This window comes from Pygoscelis adeliae, unplaced genomic scaffold (genome assembly GCF_000699105.1).
Source record: "Pygoscelis adeliae isolate BGI_AS28 unplaced genomic scaffold, ASM69910v1 Scaffold179, whole genome shotgun sequence".
Lineage (NCBI taxonomy): Eukaryota > Metazoa > Chordata > Aves > Sphenisciformes > Spheniscidae > Pygoscelis > Pygoscelis adeliae.
In genome coordinates, this window is record NW_008825612.1 from 1960131 (window position 1) to 1985632 (window position 25502).

Sequence of the window (25502 nt, forward strand, 5' to 3'; positions counted from 1 at the left end):
AGGACTCCTTCCTTGCCTTTCACAGGAAAGGAATCTGGAGGTGCAAGTCCGAAACTGCCCAGCCCAGCGCTGGGCATGCACAGGGCCATGTCCAGCCTCTGCCAGCCTGCTGTGTAGCTAATATTTCCTCTTTAGGCTCTGAAAACTGTGACCTATACCAGGCAGAGACAACACTTGCAGCTCCTACCACCTAGTGGCTGCAATATTTCGCTGTGACAGAGCAAGGAGGCTGTTTGGAGGTCAGGCAGCCTCAGCCCATCCTGGGCAAATAAAGCAGCCCTTGCTAGCAGGTATCACTTATGCTGCAGCTGAGACTAAATTAGGACCACACTGAGCACAGAGGCAGCACAAGAGAACAGAAAACCTTTCTGAAAACCATCAGCAGCTAATGTAAGCACAGAAAAACCTCAGCTAGCTCTAAAACAGATGAGCAAAAGTAGCAGCAATATAGATGAACTCAGGCAATGCATTGCTGCTTCTGGTACTCGTGCCAGCTGAGCTAATGCTACGTTACTAGCACTACATGACATTGCGCTGTGCAGCACAGACATGCCCCAGGCTGTTTAAGTCAGCCCGAGGCTGCATAAGTCAGGAGAAGAGTTTGCTAGTTTGGGTGGAATATCATACAAGAGTCAGAATTCAAATGCCTCTAGATCCAGCCAAACCCTGCAACACTTTGAGCGCTCTGTCCTCAAACTGCTGCAGCATTCAGGTGCTTCCAAGGCCCTTCCTTTCCAGTTTCCACAATTTCCTCTTGAACTGGGAGGGAGGGGCCATAGCCAGACACCCCTATTCCAGGTGCAGCCTCACCAGTGCCAGGCAGAGGGGATAATGACTTCCCCTGAGCTCCTGAAGCAGCCCAGTACATAATTTAAACTTATGTGCAATGAGACCGCACTGCTGGCTTATACTGAACTTGGCACCTACCGTAAGCCCCAGGGCTACTACCCTGCCAGTTAGTCCCAGCCTGTCTTGATGCATCGTATGGGATCAGGCTCTGACTTTGCTTTGACAAATGGTAAGAAGCCTCAAAATGGCTAGTTCTTGAAAAATTCCTAAAGGCAGGTCCAGTAGGTCATTATTTATCCAGGATCTCTATGGCAGACTGGAATCACGTTTTGTTTTTTTATAACATGAACCGTTAATACCACATTTTCAGAGTTTGGGCTATAAGTGTGAAACATGTGATGTGGTTTCCATGTAATTACAAGTGAAACTAGGTATTGTTTTGTGTAACCCTCCCCTCAACTCCAAACACCAGAAAGTGCTTTGGTATTTTTAAATATGGCTGCAGGACGATACTTTGAGTAAGTGGCTACTATTTTTTTTATATATATATTCTTTTCTGCCAGGTTTGTGTTAATGGAAGGGCTAACCCAATGCCATGTAAAGAAAAAGCAGAAACCCTAAGTACTGTATCAGCCCAGCTAAGCCCTCCTGGAAGGACTCTGTCCAATGAATACCCTGCTGCTGCAATCATGTCTCTATTATAGCAAAGGGATTTAATTATACTTTAATAAGCAATTTACATCTGGTTATTCTGGATTGAGGTGGGTGTCACTGAGCGCAGAACACAGACAAAAGACGCGATGAACTAAATTAGTCTGAAATCTACTTTTTCTTTTGTGAACGCTGCCCTTTTTGGTTTTGCTTATTATTGGAGGGAAGTGGTTTTCTGTTACTGACAATCCACATAATGAAGCAAAGGGGGATTCAAGTAAAAGAGCAACCTGGGAAGACTGGAAATAGCAGGGTCCTGCTACGACAAGCACCACTCCCTTGGCACCCTTTCAGAGACTGACCAGCTCTGCGTTCAGGGCAGCAAGGGCTGAGGGGTTCTTCCCTCTGCTCCTCTGACAAGAAGCTGGTCCAGAAATTCCTGTTCCAGGCTGCTCTACTGTTTAGCAACCTCCTTTTCATTTCCAGTCTAACTGTATCCATGGCCAGTCTAGACTCTTTTAATCTTAGCCAGCATCTTGACAGCTTTGTTTCCGTCCCCAGTGTTTGACATCTGCAGACATCAATCAGATCCTCTTTTTGCTTTCAATTTGCTAGTCTAAACAGGCTGAGTTCTTCCCTTTTTTTCCCCCCTTTGCAAAAGACACTGCAATTACTTCATCAGCCCAGAAGACCTTGTCTGCACCCATAGCAGATTGCATTCATTTTTTGAACATGACGGATGGTACTAGCACAGTGACCTTAAATATTCCCTAAGTTCATGGGAAATACTCTACACAGCCCAGGAGCACACTTGCTATTTTCACATCTATATTGCAATTCAGTAAGCAAAGCCATAGCAAAGAGCATAGAAATGAGTGGCAAAACCCACTGCTATCCCACATCTAATCTCAAACACCACACATCAATACTGGACTTTTCTGATATTTTACATGAGAACTTCAGCAAAGCCACTCAAATTTGGGCCCTGAGTCTTCATATTATGAAATAAAAGAGGAGTTTCCTTGGTTACTAGTGACAACAGTGAGCTTTAAGTTTTGTTTCTGCTACACAGCACAGCTACTCTGTGAACCACGTAAGCTCTATATAAAAAAAACCCAAAAAACAAACCACCTCATTTCTATTACGTGAGTCTACCCAAGGGCTCCACCCTAAACAAGCACAACTCTCAAACTCCATAGCTGGCTGTTGCATCACCCTAGTGAGAAGTGAAACGAGTGGGTGGCAGGATGCATTTGTCTGCCCCCCCTTTTTGGGGGGGTTTGTTTTTTGTTTGGTTTTTTTTTAGTATTTTGGGTTTATGTAGGAGGAATGAAGCCACAATTAAAAGGGCAAGTTTCTCCTGCCTTTTCTAAGAGGAAAAGAAGCTCTATTACCACTTAGCAATGGACAAAAAGCAACTGGAAAGGAGCCCAGGCAGTTTGGAAGAGCTACACTGCAGAAAATGCTTTGGTCCTAATAACAGCTTAGCTCAGGGACTCCCAAACTTACCTTGCTGGGACACAGCTGTGGCCACTGCCTCCATCACAGCCACTCCTCCCTCCACCACCCACATCAGCAACAAGCTCCCACCAGAGGAGGCTCTAAGCTGGACAGACAGCACGTGTGCAGTCCTCCGCTGAGGTATAAATACCACAAGTGACAGCAATGCTATCATTTGTCTTATCTACACGAGAAGAAATACCAGCTGTATATGGATCTGATTCAGTGTCCACCCATGTCAGTAGGATCCTTTCCAGTAACCCCAAAAGGATCTTTCATTCAGTTCCGAGCAGTATACAAAGGCTGGTAGATACAGGAGGCTACCCCTGCTTCCAAGTACAATTCATTGAGCTTGCAGATAATTCAATGCAAATACAGTCCTGTTAAAATTCAGGTAGCAAGACAGCAGAGCCTGAGATCCCACAGCAACCGGAGGACGCTGCAGGTCTGTAGACACTTGCGCATATGCATTTAGAAACATCCAATGGCACAGAGATGTTTACAAGGGAAGACACAAAGAAAGGCTTCCCTGTTATTACCATTTCGTTAGGGAGCCTACAACAAGCCAGGGTTTTGTTTGCCAAATGCCCAGCAGATGTTAGAGGTGACATATAGCAGAGTGCTCTGTTCACTCTTGAGCAGAGGTTTCTCCTGGATCTAACGTAGACAATTATAACAGGCCAGGGACCAAATACACAGGAGAGTGCCTCTGTCTGCAATGTGCTAGCCAGTGTCAGGAGGAAGGCTGTCCGCTGCCTGGGCTATACTTACAGGAGTCTGGAAGCAACAGTAGAGCTTGGTGAGGAATGGGTGGTTCCTTGCTAAGGAAAGGATGCGTTTCTCGGTCATGGTGCATTCAACATCGTCATCTTGGAGAATGACGTCCTTCTTCAACACCTTCACTGCATAGAGCTGCCCACTCTCCTTCATCTTGGCAAGCATCACCTAAACCAAAGGGGAGGGTGAATCGCAAGGGCTGAGCCCTCAGCCTCTTACGAGCAACACAGAGCCTCTTGCACCTTCTCACACTAGAGAGGTCAGTTATCTCATGACCAGGCTTGTGGATGCAAGTGAGTCAGCCTTTTAGTATGGGCACCAGCGTACAACTGATGACACACATGCTACTGTCTGCAGAAGGCTTCTCCAGACAGAAGTGCCCACACACGTTGCTCCAATGTCTGGCGCAGGGCTAGCTGGTCGAAGCTCATCCACTGTGCCAGGGCAAGCCCCCTGAGCAGTGCCATCCATCCCACTTCCCTCCTCAGTTATCAAATTCAAATGCACTACTTCACATTGGCTTTGTGGCAAAGCAGAGAAACAAACCCCCCATCTCACTGCATTTGAAACCACGGCCTTGTTTCCTTTAAAGGAAAAGTCTTTGCACGCTCCAAGAAATGCTGCCCAAACAAGTGCTAATGCACACACTTGCAATTTCTGGTATGGGCCCTGGCATGCAGCTGTTCCTTTGGTTGCTAACTTTTCTCTTTTTTGTGATATCAAATTCTTCACTTTGCTGTCAGCTTGCTTTCTCTTCCCTTTTCTCCCTGCTCTCTGTAACCAACCTTGTTGTGCAAAGCATACTCCACTGGACAGCCTGTGTGCCATATTATGAAATAACTTAATCTACCTTGGAGCTTCTTAAATAAGGAATGTGGTTTTCCCCGAATAACTCTCACCTTTCCAAAACTGCCCTTTCCCAATACACGAAGGAAGGTTAAGTCTTTGATCCCAAGTTTGCTCGCTGAGCTTTCACTAACGTTGTTGCCACCTTTCAGGCTGCCTTTTCCCTGATGTCTCAAAGTAGATCTTGAAACCAGTTTCTGTGGAGGAAAGTAAATAAGTATCAGTCTGCACAGAAATTGTACTTTTGCCTCAGAGGTGTACACAAGTAGTCAACCTACCAACCTGGGCATTTAGGACCTGTTCAGATACACTGTATGGCCACTGGAACAGAAAGCTTGTTGGTACCACCATCCCGCATAGCTGTTACGCCTGACCAGCCAACCTCGGCACTGCACAGAGCTGTGCTGAGGCGTCAACACTGGTTCCTGACCTGGGCATTTTAAGTTGTAAACCCATGCCCAGCAGATCCAAGAGGCAAGCCTGCCTCTCTCCATCCTCACTCCCCAGAAAAATAAGACAATGAGAGTGGAAATCCAAGTCTCCTATCTAACATCAGAGCGAGGAGGACTGCATAATTTCTGCAATATGCAAAGTGCTGGTGAGATCTAGAACCCGAGCAGATTTCATCTGAATCTCTTAGGTTTCTACCTGATTTTAAGACTCTTACTCAAAGCCCAGTTCAGTGGGACCCAAACTCCAAAATATTTTTCTTTTCCACAGCTGGGCTGCTGGCTTCCTCCACTGCTGTAAATTCAATGGAAGGCTGTTCATTCCCATGCCAGCAGTGAGGTGTCTGCATTTTCAGGAATCGTACCAATAATTAGCACGCATTTCTAGAGCTTTGGTTTTTGCAGTATACAAAGATCAAGTCAACCTCCAGTGCCCTCTGTTCACAGCTCTCCAGGTATGAGTACGCATATAAACCACGAGTAGTTTTTATTCAGTTTATTAGCCCGAACAAAGGCACGCGGACTTCTTGAGCTCCACCTTGTGACTACTTTGGTGTAAAGCAAAATTCTTCCTGCACAGATGACTTGTCTCACTGCCACAGAAATGGCAACCCCAGCCATGGGGAAAGAACCAAGAGTGTTCAGGACAGCACCCAGCAAAACTCCCAACAGATTTAAGCTTACAGCACAGTCTGAACACTTACCTGGAGCTGTTAGCTCACAAATAATGAGAAGAGATTGTTAAACACCAAGCACAGATTTTTATTTTCCTGGTTTCACCTCCTTTTGATGTGCAGATTATGCAAACAACAAATTTGCAAACAATCAGCTAACAAGCGCTGATTTTTACAGAACTGAGAAGGGAGTGTGGGGCTTGTGTTTCCCTGTAACTCCCAGGATAGCTGTGCCCCTGAACTGCAACAGCATGAAAAGCGAAGATAAGAAAGTCTCATTTGCTGCAAACCAACTGAAATCAAAAGGGGCAGCACAGCCTAATGAGCAGGCTAGGCTGATACAGCATCATGTGGTCAACCGGCGTAGCTGACTAACTGTATGACAAGATTTACCAGGTCTGGCAAGTATGTTTTTAATATTTTCTTTCTGGTCAAATAAAAACAAATAGCCCAACATTTTATTATGGGTTACTGTGGTTTCAAGCAAACTCACTTTTCAAAACTGCTAGCAAAGGAAACATGATGAAAACTTGTTATCAAATGACAGCTCTGATTTCCATTACCCTTTATGGGCATTTTCACTCAAGCTCTCACAGTGTGTTTTAAGCTCTCTGAATAGACTCAGATATACAACAGCTGGATTTTTAGGATGCCTTAAGTAGTGACAAGCAGAAATTGTACACATATGTCCCAACCCTAGCAACAAGCTCACTAGGACCCTAGCCTGGACAGCAGAGACCAGAGATGATGATGTGTTGACAGGGACCACAGACTTTAGCTGGGGAAACTGTAGTGAATAGTGAAACAGTTTCCCCAAAATCACTCAGAAAAACAGTGACAAAGCAGGGAAGAGCACGTGGGCCTCTTACTGAGCTCTTCTTATACTCTATTCCAAGCCACACATGCAGACAGTGCATTTGTGTTCGCGGGAAAGGTAAAAAAGGGTATGACATGAATTATATTGACCATTAATTAGTTTGGGGTCTTATTCTCCTCTCATTCATGTCAAACAGATAAAAGAGTCAATGGAGTCACACCACTATGAAACATAAGCAACACCTATAGACTAAAGCCTCCGTCAGGGTAAACCTGGATACAAGACATCCATTTTCCAGGTGAAGTCTTTGCCACAAGCCTCAGCCAGTAACAGCCTGCTCATGCAGCCCACCATCCAAAGCCATCTGCCATAACTGAAGTCTCTGACTTCTCCTGCACCCATATAAAGACTTAGTTGTAAATGTTTTAAATAGAGGAGGAAAAAATAAAGAAGAAAAAGACTCACCGAATTTGGGGAAATGCTTCCTGGTTGCAGACCCATGCATGCCAAGGTTTTAGCAAGCTCTGCTGAGTTCACCCCACAGTTCGGCGCAACGTTTGCTTGGCATCGGATGTGGACGTTCATTTTACAGACTGACAGGGGTGATGGTAGGCATGGAAAGTAAAAGCAAAGGAACAATTAAAATAACTTGGAGGGATTTATTGCTGAGAAATAATTTAGTAATTCTGCTTCAGGAAATATATCCATCTGGATCTACCCTGTGTCTTTAAACTAAAAGGATTTTTGCCATTGATCTCAGCAGAAATAAAATTAGGACTCTCATAAGAGAATAAACTCCTGAAAACCAGGAATATACCCCAAACTCTCTAAGTAGGATGCCACATTGCCTGAAGCTATTCACAAGCACATGTCTGTCAGGTATAGAAATACCATTGCAGCTATGCCTGCAGGTAAAATTCGGAATTATAATGCCACAGAATTCGCAACAAACTTCCCCTGCATTTGCAGGTATCTAATTTTAAAGATATATTGTTCAGTGGGAAACTAAAAATCTTTCTTGCTCTCGCTCGTGGACACACATACACCCTCTTGTGGGAGATGAAGGCAAATGGAAACTGTTTGTTACTCATACGATTTTACAGTCTGGGTCACTGAAACAAAAACATGCCACCAGGACATGCTTTGTCATCAATTAACAGTATGACAGACAGGGTAGTCAACCTAAAGCAATGACCTTTTTTTCCCCCTCAGATGCCTTTTCACTGCCTTATCCCATTAAGCTGAGGAAAAGCCTTCAGGTAAAGGGAAAAATGAATGCAGGAAGCAGCGATACCCAAGAATATTTTCAATAATGCCAGTTAAACAAAGCTGTGCTGAGAGTGTGAAGTAGAGTCCTTCTGGAAGCCTGAGATTACAAAGTAGATCAGCATTTTTGTTAACTCTTGCAAAGATGAATATTCATTGCTTGGCTTTCTCTTGAAGGCTGCACAAATCAAGCCCACACGGTGCATCAAGAGTCTAAAAATATATGTATTTTGTGAAAAGGCTATAGTAAGAAGCTGCTCACTTTTACACTGTAAGCCCTGTCGCATGAGTCCCCAGAGCAAGGAACCGCAGTGGTCACAGAAAGTCGGGACTTTGTAGTTGTGGACGCTGAACTTATGAGGAATGTTGATTCCAAACCTCTGTTCAGTCACCTGAGGCACCAAAAGAAAAGCACAGATTTCAAATTCAAATACATATATATATGTAAGCTGATGTTCATTTACATACAGGCATTTAAGTGAAAAACTATGAAAATAATTCCAAGTCAGAAAATGTCCCAATCCATCACCTCACTGAGGTTTACTGCAAGTGAACACTGAGTGACCAACCTCACCTGCCGCGAGCCTGCTCTGGTTTCCTTGCCGGTCAGGCTGGACTACCTGACAAAGCAGATTTTAAAAAGGGCTACCTAGCCAATTTTAAATTCTTAAAACCAAGTTTGAATTAGAAGTGTGGATTACCTCATCACAAACCTATCACACTGAAGTGCCACATATAAATTACGTTAGCTACAGCATTTTGTAACTAACCAGTTTTCAAATTATTAACTTGCACACATGTGCAAACATGTAACTTTAGGTCAAACTGTTGATTTTATGAAATTTAATATAGAATAGTTTTCCCAGCTCCTCCTAAAATTCTCATCCCTCGTCTCACCCTCCTTGTTATTAACAGTCTTCCATTTCAGGCCCACATTTCGCTTTATCACTTGCTCTCATCCCCTTTTCAACCTTGCTTTTTTCCAACTGTGAATCATGCAGATCTCAAAGACACCTTAGAAAATGTTAGATCGGCTGAAGAAACCCCTCTCCATTGAACCTCTTCATTACTTTCTATTTTGCATCTCAACATGCAGATCCTGGAAGACTGAGGGGCAACCTACAACTTGACAAAGAAAAGTCCGGGGCGCAACTGAAACAACGAGTTTAAAGTGAGCGGTGCCTCCTCACCTTTGCCTTCTTTTAAAGTAGTTTAGAGGTGTTATAAACCCTTCGCAATCCTGAAAGAGGGGTGAGGAGACTCACCGTTTAACTTGCACTTTAGCCTTAAGCATTTTAACTTATTTTCATCTGGTTTGGCAAGGGGTCATTTTAAGAAGTCTAGCTCAGCAGTTGGGAGGCAAGAAATAACGAGCAAAGGCAATTGCTTATCTGCACCGGAAAGAAGGTTTCTGCATGGCACACAATACAGAGCTACCTCCCAATTAAAAAATATTTCAGTTGAATTTTCCTCAAACAGTTATTAAACAATTTCCAGTTACAGAAATGAGACATGCAATATACAGGGCAGTTTTAAGTGGGGATGTTACTCCTGTCAAATACAGCCAAAACTAGCAAGAAAGAAAACCTTCAGAAACACAAGTTATGCAAGGGTTCTTTATTACAACATAAATCATATTTCATAGAGTAAAGGTGTGGAGCAATAACTAAATGAGCACTTTAAATTACCAGAAAAGAGAGGCATAACAAATACCAGTGGTTAGACTTTAAAACCAGATAAATCCCCATTAAGAACTGGGCACCAAATTTTGATGACAACACAGTTAAACACGAAAGAAAATTACCACGGAAAACAGTGGATTTGCTAATTTTTGATGTCTTCCAATGAAGACACCATGCCTTCCTAAACTATGTGCTAGTCCAACCAGTTACTGGAATTAACAGAAGAACAACCAGATGATATTGCATAGCCCTTATGCATGTCCCTATCACTACTCTTCACTTTAAAAATCTATGAATAGAGATAACACAGAGTAAATTCTATTATAGGACAACCCCCAGCAACCCAGAAAACCTCAGGATTCACAAATTATGATGACCCAAAATAACCACCATGACTTTACCTTGAGATCGGTCTTGTTAGTATTGTTTTGGCACGTGCAAGCTGTAACAATTAGATGATGGCAGCGCTTGTGTACAACACAGGTGCATACTAGGAAATAAAAGAGGCATGCTGAAAAGAGCTGTTGAAAGGCTCAGAACACATCAACCCATCAGCTGGGTTCTTTAAGGCTCAGCTGTATCATCAGGACACAGTAAAGATGTGAAAAATAATCGCTGGCTTAGAATTTCCAAAATCTCATAACAGATCTGAAGATGTATCTCCAACATATTGCAACAGAAATTCTGCACTGGCTCATTCATACAGCCTAGAAAACAGCTGCCTATACAAAATACGGGTGATGCCCACAGAAATAACAGTGGATGCTGTTGAAATTATCCAGTGGCGAGTATTTCTCACAACACACACAAACAATATTAGAGAACACAGGTCTGAGATATCAAAAGCCATCCCTACATCTCAGTGGCATAGCGTCTCTTACACTGGATACCTGAGTGAGTCCTGCCCAGGTTAGTTTGTCATTAAGTGCAACGCTTGGATCTGGGGAGCTGGATAACTGCAGCGGAATGGTGCTGCGTCTGGGCTAATTAGCTAGTCCCCATCAAGAGGGCTAATCAGTCCTAAAGCAGAGTTGGGCTCTCTCCAGGTCTGAAGCTGGCTTGGCTGGAATGAACTTGGGATTCCTCCACTCCATAACCCAGCGTGCATTGTAGACACCACCAAGGGCCGTAGCTACTGTCTACATAAGGGGATTTTTGTAATGGAAACTGTACGTTGCAGATGTGTTGCAGGGTCCCACCCTATTCTGTTTGTTGCTGACTCAAGCTTCCACTCATAACGGTCTGTCAATAACATTCACTTCCACACAGAAATTTTATGCAGGATATCCATTTTGTTTACATGTAGCTTCTTTTCATATGAGGACACCAGTGCCCTATTATATTGCACAAGAAACAGGCTGTGTTAGAAGGCTATACTGAGTGACCATACACCTGCGTGCAAGTAATAAAATAAAAAACATAAAAATAAAATCTTACCATAGAAAAAGGGAAAGGAAGAACAATAATTAAGTGCAAGCAAGCATCACATACGTCTATACAGCCATTCAGCCAAAACATGCATTCAGACAAAAGTGAGGTGCCAGCCCACAAGGCCGCCCTTTGAAGTCACATCCCTAGTTCCACTTTGTTGAACTACATAGGTGGAGAAAGGAAGAGGGTGGCCATTCCAGTAGGACACTTTGTGTCCCAATACCAGCTGAACACTGTCCTGAAGGGACCCTGGATCTCTCAAGCCTAGCTGGGTATTGCATGTACTCAGCAACTCAGTGGATCTGCACAGGAGGAAAACTGTGGGTGAAACACAGCAACCGGACCCCTAGGTGTTTGCATGTAGGTGGTGGCTCCTGCGTGCATGCAAGTCGTCAGCCTGACAGCTGCTCAAATGCACAGTTTTGGCTGGCTGGGGAGGAAGAGGAGCGGTGACTTCAGAGAAGCTTGTAACCGCAGGATGTCCCAGCAGCACAGAAGAGTGCTCCTGAGACAGCACATCCTACACACACCGTGCAGGAGCAGAGCACCTTACCTTGGCACTGGTATCCCTGCTTCCCAAAGACGCCCCTGTTCAAAACAAAATATGAACATAATTTAAAATCAGAAAGCCAGTCTTCTTGCAGATGGTTTACAGAAGAGAGTGCCAAAATGCAAGAGGATCCCAAATGACCAGATCCCCGGGGCAAAACTGCCCAGCAATAGTGGTGCAATTCAGCACAGGGGTGTGAGAGCATAACAAAGCACTGCAAGGGCCATAGCTTACAGGACGGGCTGTCAACATGCATGTATTCCCCATGTTCCCCCTCACTCTAGTTTCTGAAATACCTCACTTTATTACAACACACACCACACTTATTAGACTGATCCCAGCAGCCCACAGCCTGTTATTATCTCTCCCACTCCACACTCTTTTGAGACATATCTAAGTTTTTCTCCCTGCTCTGCCTACTCCCCCACACGTATCACCCCACACCTCACACCTCTGATGACTTTTCTGTTCTCAGGCATTTTCTCCAGTCTTTCAAGCAACTGTTTTTTATAAGTGTAATCTCAAAGCTCCACTCAAGTGAGTATCTGGGGTCTTTCTTCAGATTGCTTGGGTTACTTTTTTCCCTCCTGAAATAATATCTACGCTCACAAGTGAGGAACACTGCCCCATCCCCGCACGCTCCCAGTTTGCTTCCAGCATCCAAGACGCACATCACCTCTGGCCTCTCTGCAGTAGACTCCAGTTTGCAGCATAAATGTACCCTGCTAAACCTGATGGCCAAGGGGAGTCACATCAGTGGCCCTTGGTAAAGTGCTGGATGACTGATTCAGGATCGGAGGTGGCATGTCGGTCCCCAAAACGCGAAGGGACGGGAAGCTCCACACCACCGCGTTCGAGCCATTCTTACCAGATGAACTCCTTGCAGTGCGAGCAGTACGTAGGCTGTCGCAGGTAGGTAGCCATGAATTTGTGCCCGTTCACCTGATGCACTCGCCTTCGCATCGCCCGCTGGCGTTTCCGAGTGAGGTTCTTAAAAATTCGATCCCTCTGGAGGGTCCCTATGCAGACAAAAAACGAAAAAAAAAAATAATTACATGATCATGCACAGTTATTACTCCTGGTTTTGTTACGGCGCAAAATGCTTTCGAAGACCATGATTACATCCCTGGTTTAGAAGTCGGAGGACCACACTCTAGAACAAGGAAAACATCTGGGACAGGCAACAGAGGAAGTTAATTGCAAAGGCCCCTTTAGCTGAGAATTACGTTCTTCATCTAGAAATGACTGCCTCTTCCCATTTTCCTCTCACTCCTCTCCCATGTTGAGACATGTCACTAACCCACTAATTCACAAGCTGTAAACAGACCAGAGGCTCAAGGCTAATGAGTTATTATAAAACTCACAGCTTTTTGGGCAATAACTCAGGAAAACGTGACTGCGTGCAATCAACTGACCAGCCCCGCAGGGCAGCACCCTACTTGCCAATCCAAAGCGATGCCTTGCTCGGTGAATGGTGTTTATCCACCTTCTCATGCTACACTTCAGTATCGCCATTTGTAGCGATTTTGCTTCCTGTATTGGAGAAAAAGGCACAGCCTAATGTTTCAAGGACTGTTAGTTGTTTGATATGTGCCACTTCCAGCTGTCTTTAAAGGGTTCATTTTTAAAATATTATCTACCCTTTGGAAATTCTGGGAAGCAGGGACCCAGGAACTGCTGGCATTCAAACCTGAATTGTCCCAAAATATAATGTTCTGGGGATTTTTTTGCTGGGTTTAGTTCAGCCATATAACCATTTCCTAGCAAAGCTCAATTTACACAAAACAAGTCACTCCTAAAAGGCAGAACTGAGCTCTAGATCAAGCAAGCTGTTCCCATATAGTAGCAGCCATCTGACTTGCAAATCACAGCCAGCTGGTCTCTGGGATCCTTCCACAGACTAGGTCAGAATAAGCTGAGCTTCCCAGATCAAAGCCTCATCTGGGGCACACTCACCTCAGGAGAAAGAAATGAAATTTGCCCATTTCAGGTTAGTTGCTTTCTGAAGGACAGGATCAGGCCCTGCTAACAAGTGCATTTTGGGGACACACAATGGAGTCTGCTAGAGGTGACTGTGCACTGATGTAGGTACTCGGGACTCTTGTTTTGAGCGCGGACTGGATGCAAGACAAACGCCAGCTATCGCCAAACCCTCTGCACGGATGTAATGACACAGAAAGGGACAGGCAGCCTGTAAACTTCCCACCCACCTGATCATCCCGGAGCAGTGGGTCAGCAGCAGTACTCAAACCCAGCTGTTACCCTACCACTTCATTTACCCATACACAGGGGGCAGAGCATTTCCCTGCTTTCAACTAGCTCTGTTGATTAACCACTGTGGGAGGCTTATTTCCCGGTCCTCTTTGTAGGAGTGGAGATAAGGGAAGCCATCCTGTCAGTACTGAACCCAGCCACTTCAAAGGGCTGTGAGCCACATGGTGTTTGCTTCTCAGTACTCCTGCCACACAGGTTTAGAAGCAAAGCCGGCCATAAAGCTCAAGGTGGTTTTTTTTCTGCTGTGTTCTCCCAGCCATTTGTGCATGCGTCCCCTCCGCAGGCACTAATGGAAACCTCCTACCCGATTGCATAACTGCGACATGGAGCGCAGCTTGACTTTAAGACAGCTTGCATTTATTTTTGAAATGGAAGCGCACGCTATAAATTAGGATTTTCCCATTAAAACACAAAAAAGGATGTGGTAGCGCTGATCCAAGAACTTAACAGAAACCTGCTTTCTACACTGCAGAGCTTCAAGCAGCTGGGCAGAGAGACTGGCACAGAAAAGCCTGCCTTTCTAGGGGAGCACTTAAACGTGTTTAATTCTCACTGAAGTCAAGAGGACTCAGGGGACCACAGGAATTGCCAGACTGAATCAGAATATTGGTCCATCTAGTTCAGCATCCTGCCTCTGTCAGTGGGCAACCAGAAACACATGACAGCAAGATGGAGGAACCCTGCAGCTGGGAGATAATTTGCCTCTTTCCCACACACAAGATGTCATTTTGATCTCCAGAAGTGAGAGCTGATGTGCGGAGGTTTGATATCCCTTCCAAACATTCAATCATCATTGCACAATTTCAATAGCCTCATTATCCACCATAGGAAATGTGGCTGAGAAGAACTTCAAGAGGTCAACCAGTTCATCCCTCTTCCCCAAAAGAAAGATCAAAAGCCAGTTGCTTCGCTGAGCCCAAGCCTCCTGCAACTTCATGTGAGAATTTAACAAAAAAAAAATTTCCTTATAGTATTACAGAATTTGCCCACCTTTAAATTCAAGAGAACATCTCCTTGATCTAGGTTTAAGCATACGTTTAAGTGCTTTCCTGGGTCAGGGCCAAACACCTCAACTGGCAAAGTATCCTGTCTTGGCGTTCAGCACGTACAGAAGAACTTCCAAGGCATGGAAAGGGAATAGCAGGGTTTGTGAGTGGGTGGTGAGCACTTAAGTACATCACCTAAAGAAGCAATCCAGTTACCAGCTTGCTTCACACCAGCTGCTCCATTAGAAGCCCAACAGCTGATGCCCTCTAAGTTCATGCACTCACATTTACCAGAGTTTAAGAGGATATGTTCCCAATTTAGCTCATGTAGTTTCTGGCTTTGTTATAGTTCCCCTCAAGGATCAGCACGGGGTAATTGCGTCCCTGGTGCTCTCCCACGCAGTGAGAAGCCCACACGCAGCCAAGAGCAAACCAGTCCTTTGCACCAGGAATAGCGGACACTTGAAAGTGGCCCTCAAAGCCACCGAGTGGGACGCTGTTGTGCGGCCCGGTGGTTTGCCTGGCTTCAGAGAGACTGCAATTTTGAAATGGTTCAGGAAGACCAAACAACGACAGGCACTCACTTTTTCATGGGTGGTAGAGGTTGTCTCCATGCTGCCTGCACTGGTGGATCACATCCACGGCCAGCCTCTGAGCTGTACTTGGCCTCCATCTCCTATTCTCCAGCCACGAACATCTCACACAGCACAACAGCTTCCATCTTAGAGACCCACTTTTCATTAAAACACATGCCACAAGATTTTCTTTTTTTCTTTGTTATATGAAATTCTATGAATAAACATAATTCATATTTAAAACACCCCTCAAATTTCATATTTCCCCACACTACTTGGCTGCGTTACCCTGCTAACTTTCTCCAGATGCTGCACATCTTCCAGGTGATCCTCACCCATGCTTATGTTCACCTCACATTACATTATAACAAATCTAAGTGTTACTAAGCAGGAGACTGACTTAAGCAAGGCCTGGATTACCTTTCATACGCAAACAGCTCTTTTGGGCACTGCTCTTCCCATTTCCCGCTGCCGTCTCGAGCAAAAAGGAGAGGGAGAGCACAGCACAACTTCAGCCACACCTCGGGCCCAGGCATAGCTGCAGGAGACCATCCACCGTATGATCTAGTGGATCTACATATACAACCACATCTCACAGAATAAATCCCTCTATTCAGGGGGCTTGGGCGCTCAGTCATCCCACGTACCACACCATGGAGCAGTCAAGTTCAACCCTCCACCAAGGCGCAAGTGATTTCAAAATGGTGGAACATATCGCTACCAAAACCACCTTCCTCTCAACCACCAGCCTCCCCAACCACCAAGATGGCAGTTCTTCAGCTCACACCCATCACATCTGCTAAACGGCTCCCAGCGCCACTGGGCAAGAGGTTGCGTGCAGAAACCATCAACGCAGCGCTGAAGTCTGCTAGGGGACAAGGTGGCTAACGCAGCAGCCCCTCGTGCCTCTCACGTGTAGTGTCAGAGGATGTAAAGCCATCATAGACATTTTCCCCACTCATGTTCTGCGTTCTGGCCAGTTTGCTATAGAATATATATTTTCCTTCTGCAGGCGCAGAGCGTTTTACAAAACAAAGCAGCTCTAGACCGCTTTAGGAGACTCAGACATTTAAAAGCCTCTAATCTCTGGTAAAGCAACAACCACCATGAATACTTCAAATGTCCAAATGCTGCTATAAAAACAGGCAAGTAATTGCTCAGTGAAGGGAGTCGTCCACATCCATGGTTAAATTTGGACATTTGTAACTATGGGGTATTTACTGTGCCCGGCTATGTGCAAAAGTAACTACAAAGTTAAATACTAAAAAACCTCTTCCCCTTTCCTCCTCTCCACTCATGCCTAACACGTGTTTATGGCAGTGGAAATTATGCACGCGGAGGGAGAGGAGAATAAATAACCCACCAAGCCATCTGAGGACATCTGCATGCACTGGCACACCGCTCACCCACTCAGCAGCCTCATTATGCTGCCCTGCCTGCCCCCTGAACTTACCTGATCCTGCCCTTCCCGGCCAGAGATCCCCCCTTTCCCTGCCCCCCATTTTTTATTCCTGGGGGTAATTTCAAGTCCTTACAGTGGTGGCGTAACTACAGCAGTAAGAGAAGAGGAAGAGCTGCAGGATGAAGCGTGCGTGTAGCTGTTTACCTCAAGTAGGTAAAGCCTGTCAGGTCTCATCTATCGGAAATCAATCTCACCGTCATGCTATCAACTGCTGCTGTAACGTCAGCACCGCAAAGGTCGTTCGGGTACATCCTGATACATGACATTTTCTAGTGTTATACTCCTGTACACATCAATGGGATTTTCCTTTGAAAGAAAGAAAGATATTCAAAAAGCAATGTAAAAAGCCTTAAAGCAATAATGCTAACAGATTAAAACTTAATTAAGCCTTTTCCTATTAGTGGCAGTACCAGTATACACGTTTTCCTACGCTCCCCTGGGAGCAGTGCAAGCAAGATCCCGTTGCACTGCGTGATACACGAGCGCGGAGCAGAGACCAGCCACGGAACTTACTAGACTGTAAAAAGCAAGATGGCGGACTGAGAGACCCCTCACCTCTCACGAGCACCGCGGCACTGAACAACCGCTGCGGATCAGCCTAAAGGCCCAGCTAGCCCGTGCCCTTACCGTGAGTCGTAACGGGCGCTTTAGGAAAAGAATTTAAAAAACATCAAGTAAATAAGGGGGAACGAATCCACGCACACACCCCTTCTAGCCATCAGCATGGAGGTGTTCTCTCAATATTTACCTAACAGCAGGCTTCCTCACATCTACTGAATATAAACAGAAGCTAAACCAAAATGAACCAAGACGTTTATTTTCCAAGCTGGAAAACACATTATCTTATGACAAAAATCCCTTACAAAGGCTTGGTATCTTTTAACCAGGAGTTTTATCATCATAATCCTGTGGATGGTCAAAACCACAGGAAACCTTACTAATTAAAACATTACAAACACAGCACAGTGTTGAAGAAGAGACTGACAGCCTGACTCTGGAAAGGGAAATGGATTTAAAGGCTACGACCCAAAGTGATATTTCCATTGCTGACTGTTCTGCTTCCCTAGTGTTAGTGCTGCAGAGTGAAAACCTTTCTTTTCCTAACTACTGCAAAGTTTTCTCTTCAGTTCCCCTCAAAAGCCACTTGGATGCGTGAATCGGCCAGCTGGAAAACAGCCACATCCGCAGAGATTGTGTTAACCACACAGGGTTTCTCCTCCACGTCCATCAAAGTTTCTGTCCTTCTGCTGGTTTTGCCAGTCTGTGCACGAAACCAGATTGGTTCAAACCCCAGGAGAGGCTCATTGCAAAGCAAACATGTGGCACATCAAACACAGGCTGGGACTTAGGTTTGATCCAGCTGCCGTTTGCCCCTCTGAAACTGGGTAAAGTTTTGGATGAAGACCAAAACTTTGTGCTTTAATGAGCAATGCAGTAAGAAGTATGAGGTACTAGTATTATTTGCACATCTTAAAGTAAGGAGGAGGATTGTCCTCCTTAGGACAGTGCTGGCAAGACTAGGCCATTTTCTACTAGGACTTGACAGAAAACCCAGGTTAATGGGCAATTCACCTTTTAAGATGCCAACCCGTCAATGAAACAGGAACAATGATGCTCCGACTCCAAAAAAATAAGAGTTTTCCCACTCATGAGTATGAAACAGCATTATCAACAGTCTTAGAAATGCAAAAACATGTAATTATCCCTGCATCAAATCACACAGAACTTCGCACTCGAGGCAAGGGCTCTGTTTCTTGTCCAAGTGCTGAAGTAGGGCAGATCCATCTTCCTTGTTTTCCTGCCAGATCTGGGATGTAAATTCATCTCAGCTTTCACCCTCCGCTCTCATTTGAGCAGCATTTGAGTACTGAGGCTGAATGATGATGTTTCGGTGCGGCAGCAGTGAGAACAGAATCAGTGAAGTTCACACAACAACATTAGTGAGCATGGCAGTGCTCAGCTATTGCTACAAAAGCCCATCATAGGCTTATTTCTAGAATTACACAATGATGCCAAAGCTCTGGTGGCACCAGTAGGTGAGATAGCAAAGCTGAGAGGACACGTCTCCACGTTTCCTAGGCCTACCAGATACAGCTCTGCTCATCCATCACTGCTAACCTCACCGGTGGGGAACCAGGGTCCAGGACCTTTTTGGGGGCGTTCAGTTTGCTTCCCTCACAGTTTCTTGCACTTGGATGTAGCAGTGCCAAGGACAAAGGGACAGCTCTGCAGAGCTGGAGTGAGCAGTCCGTGGCTGCTGGGAAGCCGTCCACACGTGCAGGAGGGGAGAGGGCTGCAAAGCAGAGGGTAGAGCCTAGTGCTGGGGCTGAAGGAGGAATAGCTGCTCTTTATCTGTTTGCATAAGGTCTGTGAGAACATGAGAGAGGAGGAAGAAGGTGACTTGAGAAACTCTTAAAACAAGTATTCTGCTGCCGCTTCGAGCCTACCAACCAGTTATGAATACCATACAGGTTATTTTGCATAGAGTTTTAATCATAATTGCCACACAGGTTTTCAGACATGCACAGGGCAGCTCAAAAATATTATTCTCCATATCTGCTCTTACAAATTCTTTCTGGGAAAATTTTTTTAGGCGTCTGCTTGTGGATGTTGACAGTTATGAAGCAAGGCACTGCAGCACATTGCGCAAGGCTGAAAAATATGAATGGAAAAGCCTCTCCATTAATTTCTGTAGTGAGTAACAATGAACTGAGCAAATGGGATACTGCGGATAACAAAAGATTGCAGCAAACATGCACAACCTTGTGCCATAAGAGACCAGGTTCTGAAACAGAGATCACTGCATGCCAGCCCATTTGTGCTTTCCAGGCCACAGGCTGCAGAAATGCTGCTGGCTGCCAAGGAGGATGTGTTTGAAGGGGACAGCCACTTCCCTCTCCCTTCTCTTTGCAGCCACATCACTGTGAGAGAAGGATGGGGACAGCCCCGTTTTTCACCCTGTGCTTGTTTCTCTGCCAAAAGCAAGAAAGGTTTTACCTGTGCTCCATTTTATCACTCCATCTCTGCACGTTTTTGCATTCGTTTGGAGATGGTAACCTCATGATACTTCTGTTTGCAAGAGAGACCAGGCTGGAGTGATAATAGCTAAGAAGAACCGTCTCAGCTTAAACAAAGAGGAGATGCCAGGAGAGAAGGATTTAATTTTTAGTTAGAAGAGGGACTTGAGGGAGACAGCAGAAACCTGAGCACTGAACTGAGCCCTTCAGAGCCCCAGCCTGGAACTCCAACTGGAAAGCCAGCTCGTATCTGCCCAGTACCCAGCAGGAGGCACACAGTACCCATGCGGTTTGGAAAAGCAAGATAAATTATAGTCAGGTCATAACCAGCGAGATGACAGATACATGCTTACCTCCAGCTGCAGCTGAACATGGTCTTCCAGCAGCAGTAGAGCTGGGTGAAGACACCCCAGCCCCACTGCTCCCTGCTCACGATGCAGTCCCCTCCCTACCACCTCAGACCTGCCAGCATGACTCCATCTGCAACCGCTCCATAACCCAGTCCTGTCACATTGATCTGGGGTAAGAACAGGCAACAAAAAAAAACCCAGAACCCCCCTATTATTAAAAATTTAAGTTAACCCACACAAGCAGTGAGAACAGGCAGTAATAACCGCCTCCTCTCCTCAGCTGCAGGCAGAACGACACATCTGCTTGCAGTCTCAATTTTATCATAAGATGGGGACAATCCTCCTCCTTACTTTAAGATGTGCAAATAATACTAGTACCTCATACTTCTTACTGCATTGCTCATTAAAGCCTTAACGAAATGATTCCTCTCCCTCCTCCCATCGCCAGTTATAAACATTATTATTTCCTTGTACTTAGGCAAGTGAATTTCCATTGTAAAACGTCCTGTTAGTCCTTCCCACCTATTAAACTCAAGAGAAAAATGTTGAGATGTGATTTATAAGGGAAGGAAACTATTTAAATACATTATTCACTAAAAACAGGAAAATAAAACTAACAAAGCAACTTTGATCTTCTCCATTATTAATTCATGCGCCAGAAGCCCTCTGCACTGTAAGTTTTAGAAGATTTCAAACTACACTGGCCACAGGGCAGAAGTACCACTAACGGAGTGACAGCATTTATAGGTCAAAGCTACCAGCACTTGTGCAAAATCCTTGAGAAAAGCAGAATTGGCAGGCTGGGAAACAGCAGGGAGATCCTGAACCTTCCTGTGTTCCTGACGCCTCAGGGCTCGTGCGTGTTGTAACCATCAGCAACTCGCATGCTTGTAGGTGGTTCTGTAGTAAGTATCACAACATGCTATTAGGAGGCTCTACCCACACAGGGAAGCACGAGCTCCAAGTTAAACCTATTTTTAACCAGATGCAGTTTAAAGCTATTTTTAACTAGATGCTCTGGGGACATCCTTCTCTGGAGCTATGTGGCCAGCTTCAGAATTAAAATTGTCCGCTTTGGTATTAAAACAAGAAAGTATCTACACAAGGTTTTACAATCAGCTAAATCTGCTTAAAATTCATGCCTTTATGTTTAAGCCGTGCAACTTTTCCAGAGACACGGGCTTAACATCTGTCTCAAATAAGGAGCACCAGGAAAATATTCTTTATGTAACATGAAACAAAATGCACAAAGAAACCAGGATCAACAGAAAACTGGTTGGGAAATGGGACTATCAAGCAGTTTGTATCCAGAAAAACCCACAGTTTTGCAGCAATTCCACAAATGGTAACTACATTCCTCAACACGGCAGCCATCCCTAGGACAAAACCTCAAGCCTTCCTCACCAGGGGCACCGCATCTTTCAGTGGGAAAGCAAATTGTAACCCAAAGCGCAACTGGAATCTAGTCAGGAACAAATTAATTGCGAGAGCCAATTAAGTAGGACAAGTTAAACACTCCCCTTTTTCTGCTGTCAGGGCCTCCAACTGCTGTTGTGCGACGTCTCAGCCTTTCTGCAGTCCCCGCAAGTGCACTGGCCCTGTGCTCAGCCGGGAGGATGACCAACACCTGAATCACCTCCCTGCAACACCTGGATTCTCCTGGTCGACTGGTCACCCAGCAGTTGCACAGACCCAGCCCAAGTGGTCCGGCCGCACAGTCAGCTCTGATTACACAGCCGATCCCCAGTACTCTTGAGATTTCCATGTGGCAGCTTGCTAATAAGTGCTCTAATTGCAACAGCCTTAAAAAGCAGGTTGTTTACCATATCACTCTCCCACGTAAATTCCCACACACCACGGGCTGAGCAAGATGCTGCCGCAGCAAAGCATCTGTCAAAAAAAAAATAATACATTCAGCCTCTTGTATTCCAGGCTTATTGCTACCATGAAGATATCCGCCAAAAAGCAGCATCTCTTCTCATCAAGACAGTCCCCACCTTGGTAATGCAGCAAGGAAATACCAGGTGCTCAAGTGCTCAGGCTACCAATTGCGCTTGGCTTCATTGCACAGCCCATCCTAAAACACTTCTGCAGATGGCACGGACCATTACTGCTCTGCCACGCACCGCACCCCTCCTAGTGCCAGCAGATTATTGTTATTTCCCAGAGGGATTTCCCAAGGGCTGCAGGCCAGGAGGAGCGGCACGTTCAGAGACCACAGCTGTCCCCAGCAGCTTCCCATGCAGCTAGCATAGGTAGACCCTTCCCCATCTTCTCCCCAACAGGGTTTTCACCCTGCAATACGTATTTCTCCATTTCTGAGATACATTTCTGAGATTTCAAAAGCAGATGTCCCAAATCCATACAAATACAGCTTTAAAAATGCTGGGTGCCACATGGAGAGGGTGCTGCTTGCCTTGGCTCAAGATCTCTTTATACGTAGCGAGAAGGAAGGACCCTGCCGGTTTCACCAGCTCCGTAACGGCCACCAGCGCCACCACCAATATTCTCGCAAATGGGTGACCCTTTCCACCAGGTGTAAGAGCAGCCGTAATAAGTATGTATTCTGCCTCCCCACGGGCTCTCCCATCTCACTCCTCTCAATTAACCAACAAGCAGAGGTGAGTGAGCGGGAAGAAAGTCACTTTCTCCAACAGCTTATGAGAGACACTCAAAACCCGCACCTCTTTTCATCTTTTTTCCCAGTTCCTCTGTGGGGAAGGAACACATGGGGAGGGAATTTGTTTAGGCTCAAACGACACAAGATGAAAGCCAGCCTGCGGTTTGATGCTCACAACAGCCCTTACACAGATTTAATCAGCTCTCCTCGCACAGAGCACCCTGCCTTCCTTCCAGCACTCCCTTCCACATAGTCATTTTCCAGCCGGATCAGTTCCCAAATCTGGTTTGCCATGCACCCCACAAACAGCTGCATTAGCACAATGTGGGGCACGAAAGCAATCTGGGGGTAAAAAAAAATCAGCCAGACTTTGTTGTGCCTTCTGTAAGGCCCGTGTCCCTAGCATCCAGGCTCTGCACCCCTCCTCACAGCACAGCCCGAAGCCGTGTGCGCTGCTGGACTCAGCCCTGCGTGCCCAACGCATGGGACACAGGGTGCCTCTATAGCTAAGGTGTGCGATGGCCCTCACGTGCCATCGGCCCTTTTGGGTGCAACATTGGAGCCTTTCTCTGAAGGACTTGTTTTTCTCGCCTTACCTCACATTCACAAGTGAAATACAGGACCAGAGACAATGCAGGTAAAAATGCACGTAGGACTAGACTGAGGCCCCAGATTCCTCACCCACCACTTAAGTACTCTGAGCTAGGCAGGCTGGAGAAGAAGTGTCTTTCTGCCTTTGTTCTTGCTGGTCTGCAAGTCTGTATTATGAACATACAGGAAGGACAAATTTTAGACACAAAAATTCAGCATTTCCTGACTTTTGAGAGTTTGATTTTCTAACATTAGTGATATCCTTCAAATGAAAAGGCTTCTGTTTTTAAGACAATTCTCTAAACAAAGAAAACTATCATTGGAAATAAGTTCATCCACTGGAACTGAAGCAGCCTTCCCCCTCCTGGTTCACCAGCACGGCTGTGGTCTCAAACACACAACTCCAGGGAGAGAGGATAGCACTAACAGGGGAATACTTCACAGAAAAGGACTATGCTCTGCTGTGCAGATCCAGTACTAGCGACGGATGGACACACTTGCTCAACGAGTTTAACAGCTAGACGGCAGAAAAGAGCTGAGATTCTGGGATTAAAAACTTGGCTCCAGATTCTAGCAAGAAATGGGCTTTGCTGGTCACAACTCTTCTGCTGCAGCCTTTCCTTGTCCTCTGCAGCTCCTCCACCATCCATCTGTCCATATTCTCCCCTTCCCACCTTCTCTAATTCTTTGAGCTTCTTTAACCTGCTTCTTCCATACAGCTCCTGCCCATACCCACCCATCATCACTCCCCAGACCAGTCTCCTACTTCCTTCTATCTCTCCTTGCATTTCTTCTCTGTCCTTCTTCCAGACCCTTATGGGTCTGTTCCTTCTCCAAGTAACTTTTCCCAGTGTTTCCACTGTTCACTGTCCTTGCCCCATGTCCCAGCAGACAGGGCATGGAGAGCGGGACACCTGCTCAGCCAGACCTCCTTGCCTTCTTCCCTCCTCTGTGCCACCACCAGGGATCCCCCTCACGCCCTGCCACAGCACCCCGGGCCAGCACTGAGCTCAACCAGAGGACAGATCTGGCCCAAAACCAACCCACACCCCTGCTCCAGATTTGCTCAGCTCCCCAGTCCAGCCAGCTGGTGCAGAACTGGCCCCGTGTGAGGCCAGCCCAAGGGAAACCCAAGAACATCCTTTTCAGACAGATAGATTTACCCTCAATTATGAAACCGCCTCAGTCCCGTATCTGCAACTACCAGCAGTGTCGGCATTGCCAGGAGGAACAGTCACCGAGGTGGGAACCTGCTCAGTGCAGGTGGTGTCCACAGCCCTCAAAGCCACGCTGACCTCATGCAGCTTCTCCTAGAAGATCACAAATGGGTAGACTTTCCCAAAGACAGCAGAAGGCAGACGGAGATGGCAGAGGCTCTCAGCCCTCCCACTCTCTCCTCTGCCAAGCTTGAGGTTGCCCTGGCAAAACAACACCAGGATCTCTTCGCTCAAAGCTTTATTTTGATACAGCATCTCATTCTGGAAAACAACTGAATCATTTCTGCTGAAGCACTCCAGAAAACAAAAACAGCTGGCGCTGAAGAGCAGGAAACAGCATTTTATGCTGGGCACACTCAGGAACAACCCAAAACAGGGGCGTATAAATTGCAAGCATGAGTATTTGCCTCTGAAAGCGCCACTAGAAGACGAGCTCTGCTTCCTACAGCTCCATGCCAGCTCGCCTAAGCCTGAAGACCCCGTTCTGCTTGGCTATTAGCAAGGTCTTGCCCCGCTCCAGTGAAGTGCAGGAATCGACTGCCACAACATCCACAACACGCAGCAGACTGATGCTGCTGGTCCTCCTTGTGTCTGCAGGGTCAGAGGGAACCTTGCCCCCTGCCACAACTACTAACGATGCCTGAATACCTTCCAGGTAAATTCAGGTAATTAAGTACTGTGGCACAACGGCATCTTATTACCTTGTGCATCCTCTCATGTCGACAGGCCCAGGAGTTCCGCTTACGCACCAAGTCCAGCACTGCCTCATACAGCAGCCAGGTGACAGGGACTTCTGGATGCCTGACAGACTGGGCTGCCAGACACCCAGACACAAGGAAAACCCTTGCCTGTGGTGGTGCCACCCAAATCAGGAGTCTCCTCCAGCAGCCAGAGTTGACAGACCTGGATATTAAATGGGACGCAGCCTAATTTAGTAGGCAGTGGAGGTGAGGTTAAAAGAAAAAAAAAAAAAAAAAA

At 45.9% G+C, this 25502-nt stretch overlaps 1 protein-coding gene across 1 annotated transcript in view; it reads right to left on the minus strand.

Annotated features, from left to right (window-relative positions):
- PRKCH (protein kinase C, eta) overlaps positions 1 to 25502 on the minus strand; it is a gene marked incomplete at its 5' end in the record, with an annotated part of 122916 nt that overhangs the window by 57245 nt on the left and 40169 nt on the right. The window contains 7 exons of the mRNA XM_009332751.1: positions 3712 to 3885; positions 4617 to 4760; positions 6969 to 7096; positions 8032 to 8161; positions 9853 to 9941; positions 11436 to 11470; positions 12301 to 12451. Coding sequence (XP_009331026.1) covers positions 3712 to 3885; positions 4617 to 4760; positions 6969 to 7096; positions 8032 to 8161; positions 9853 to 9941; positions 11436 to 11470; positions 12301 to 12451 — 851 coding nt within the window. The remainder of the gene's footprint in view (positions 1 to 3711; positions 3886 to 4616; positions 4761 to 6968; positions 7097 to 8031; positions 8162 to 9852; positions 9942 to 11435; positions 11471 to 12300; positions 12452 to 25502) is intronic.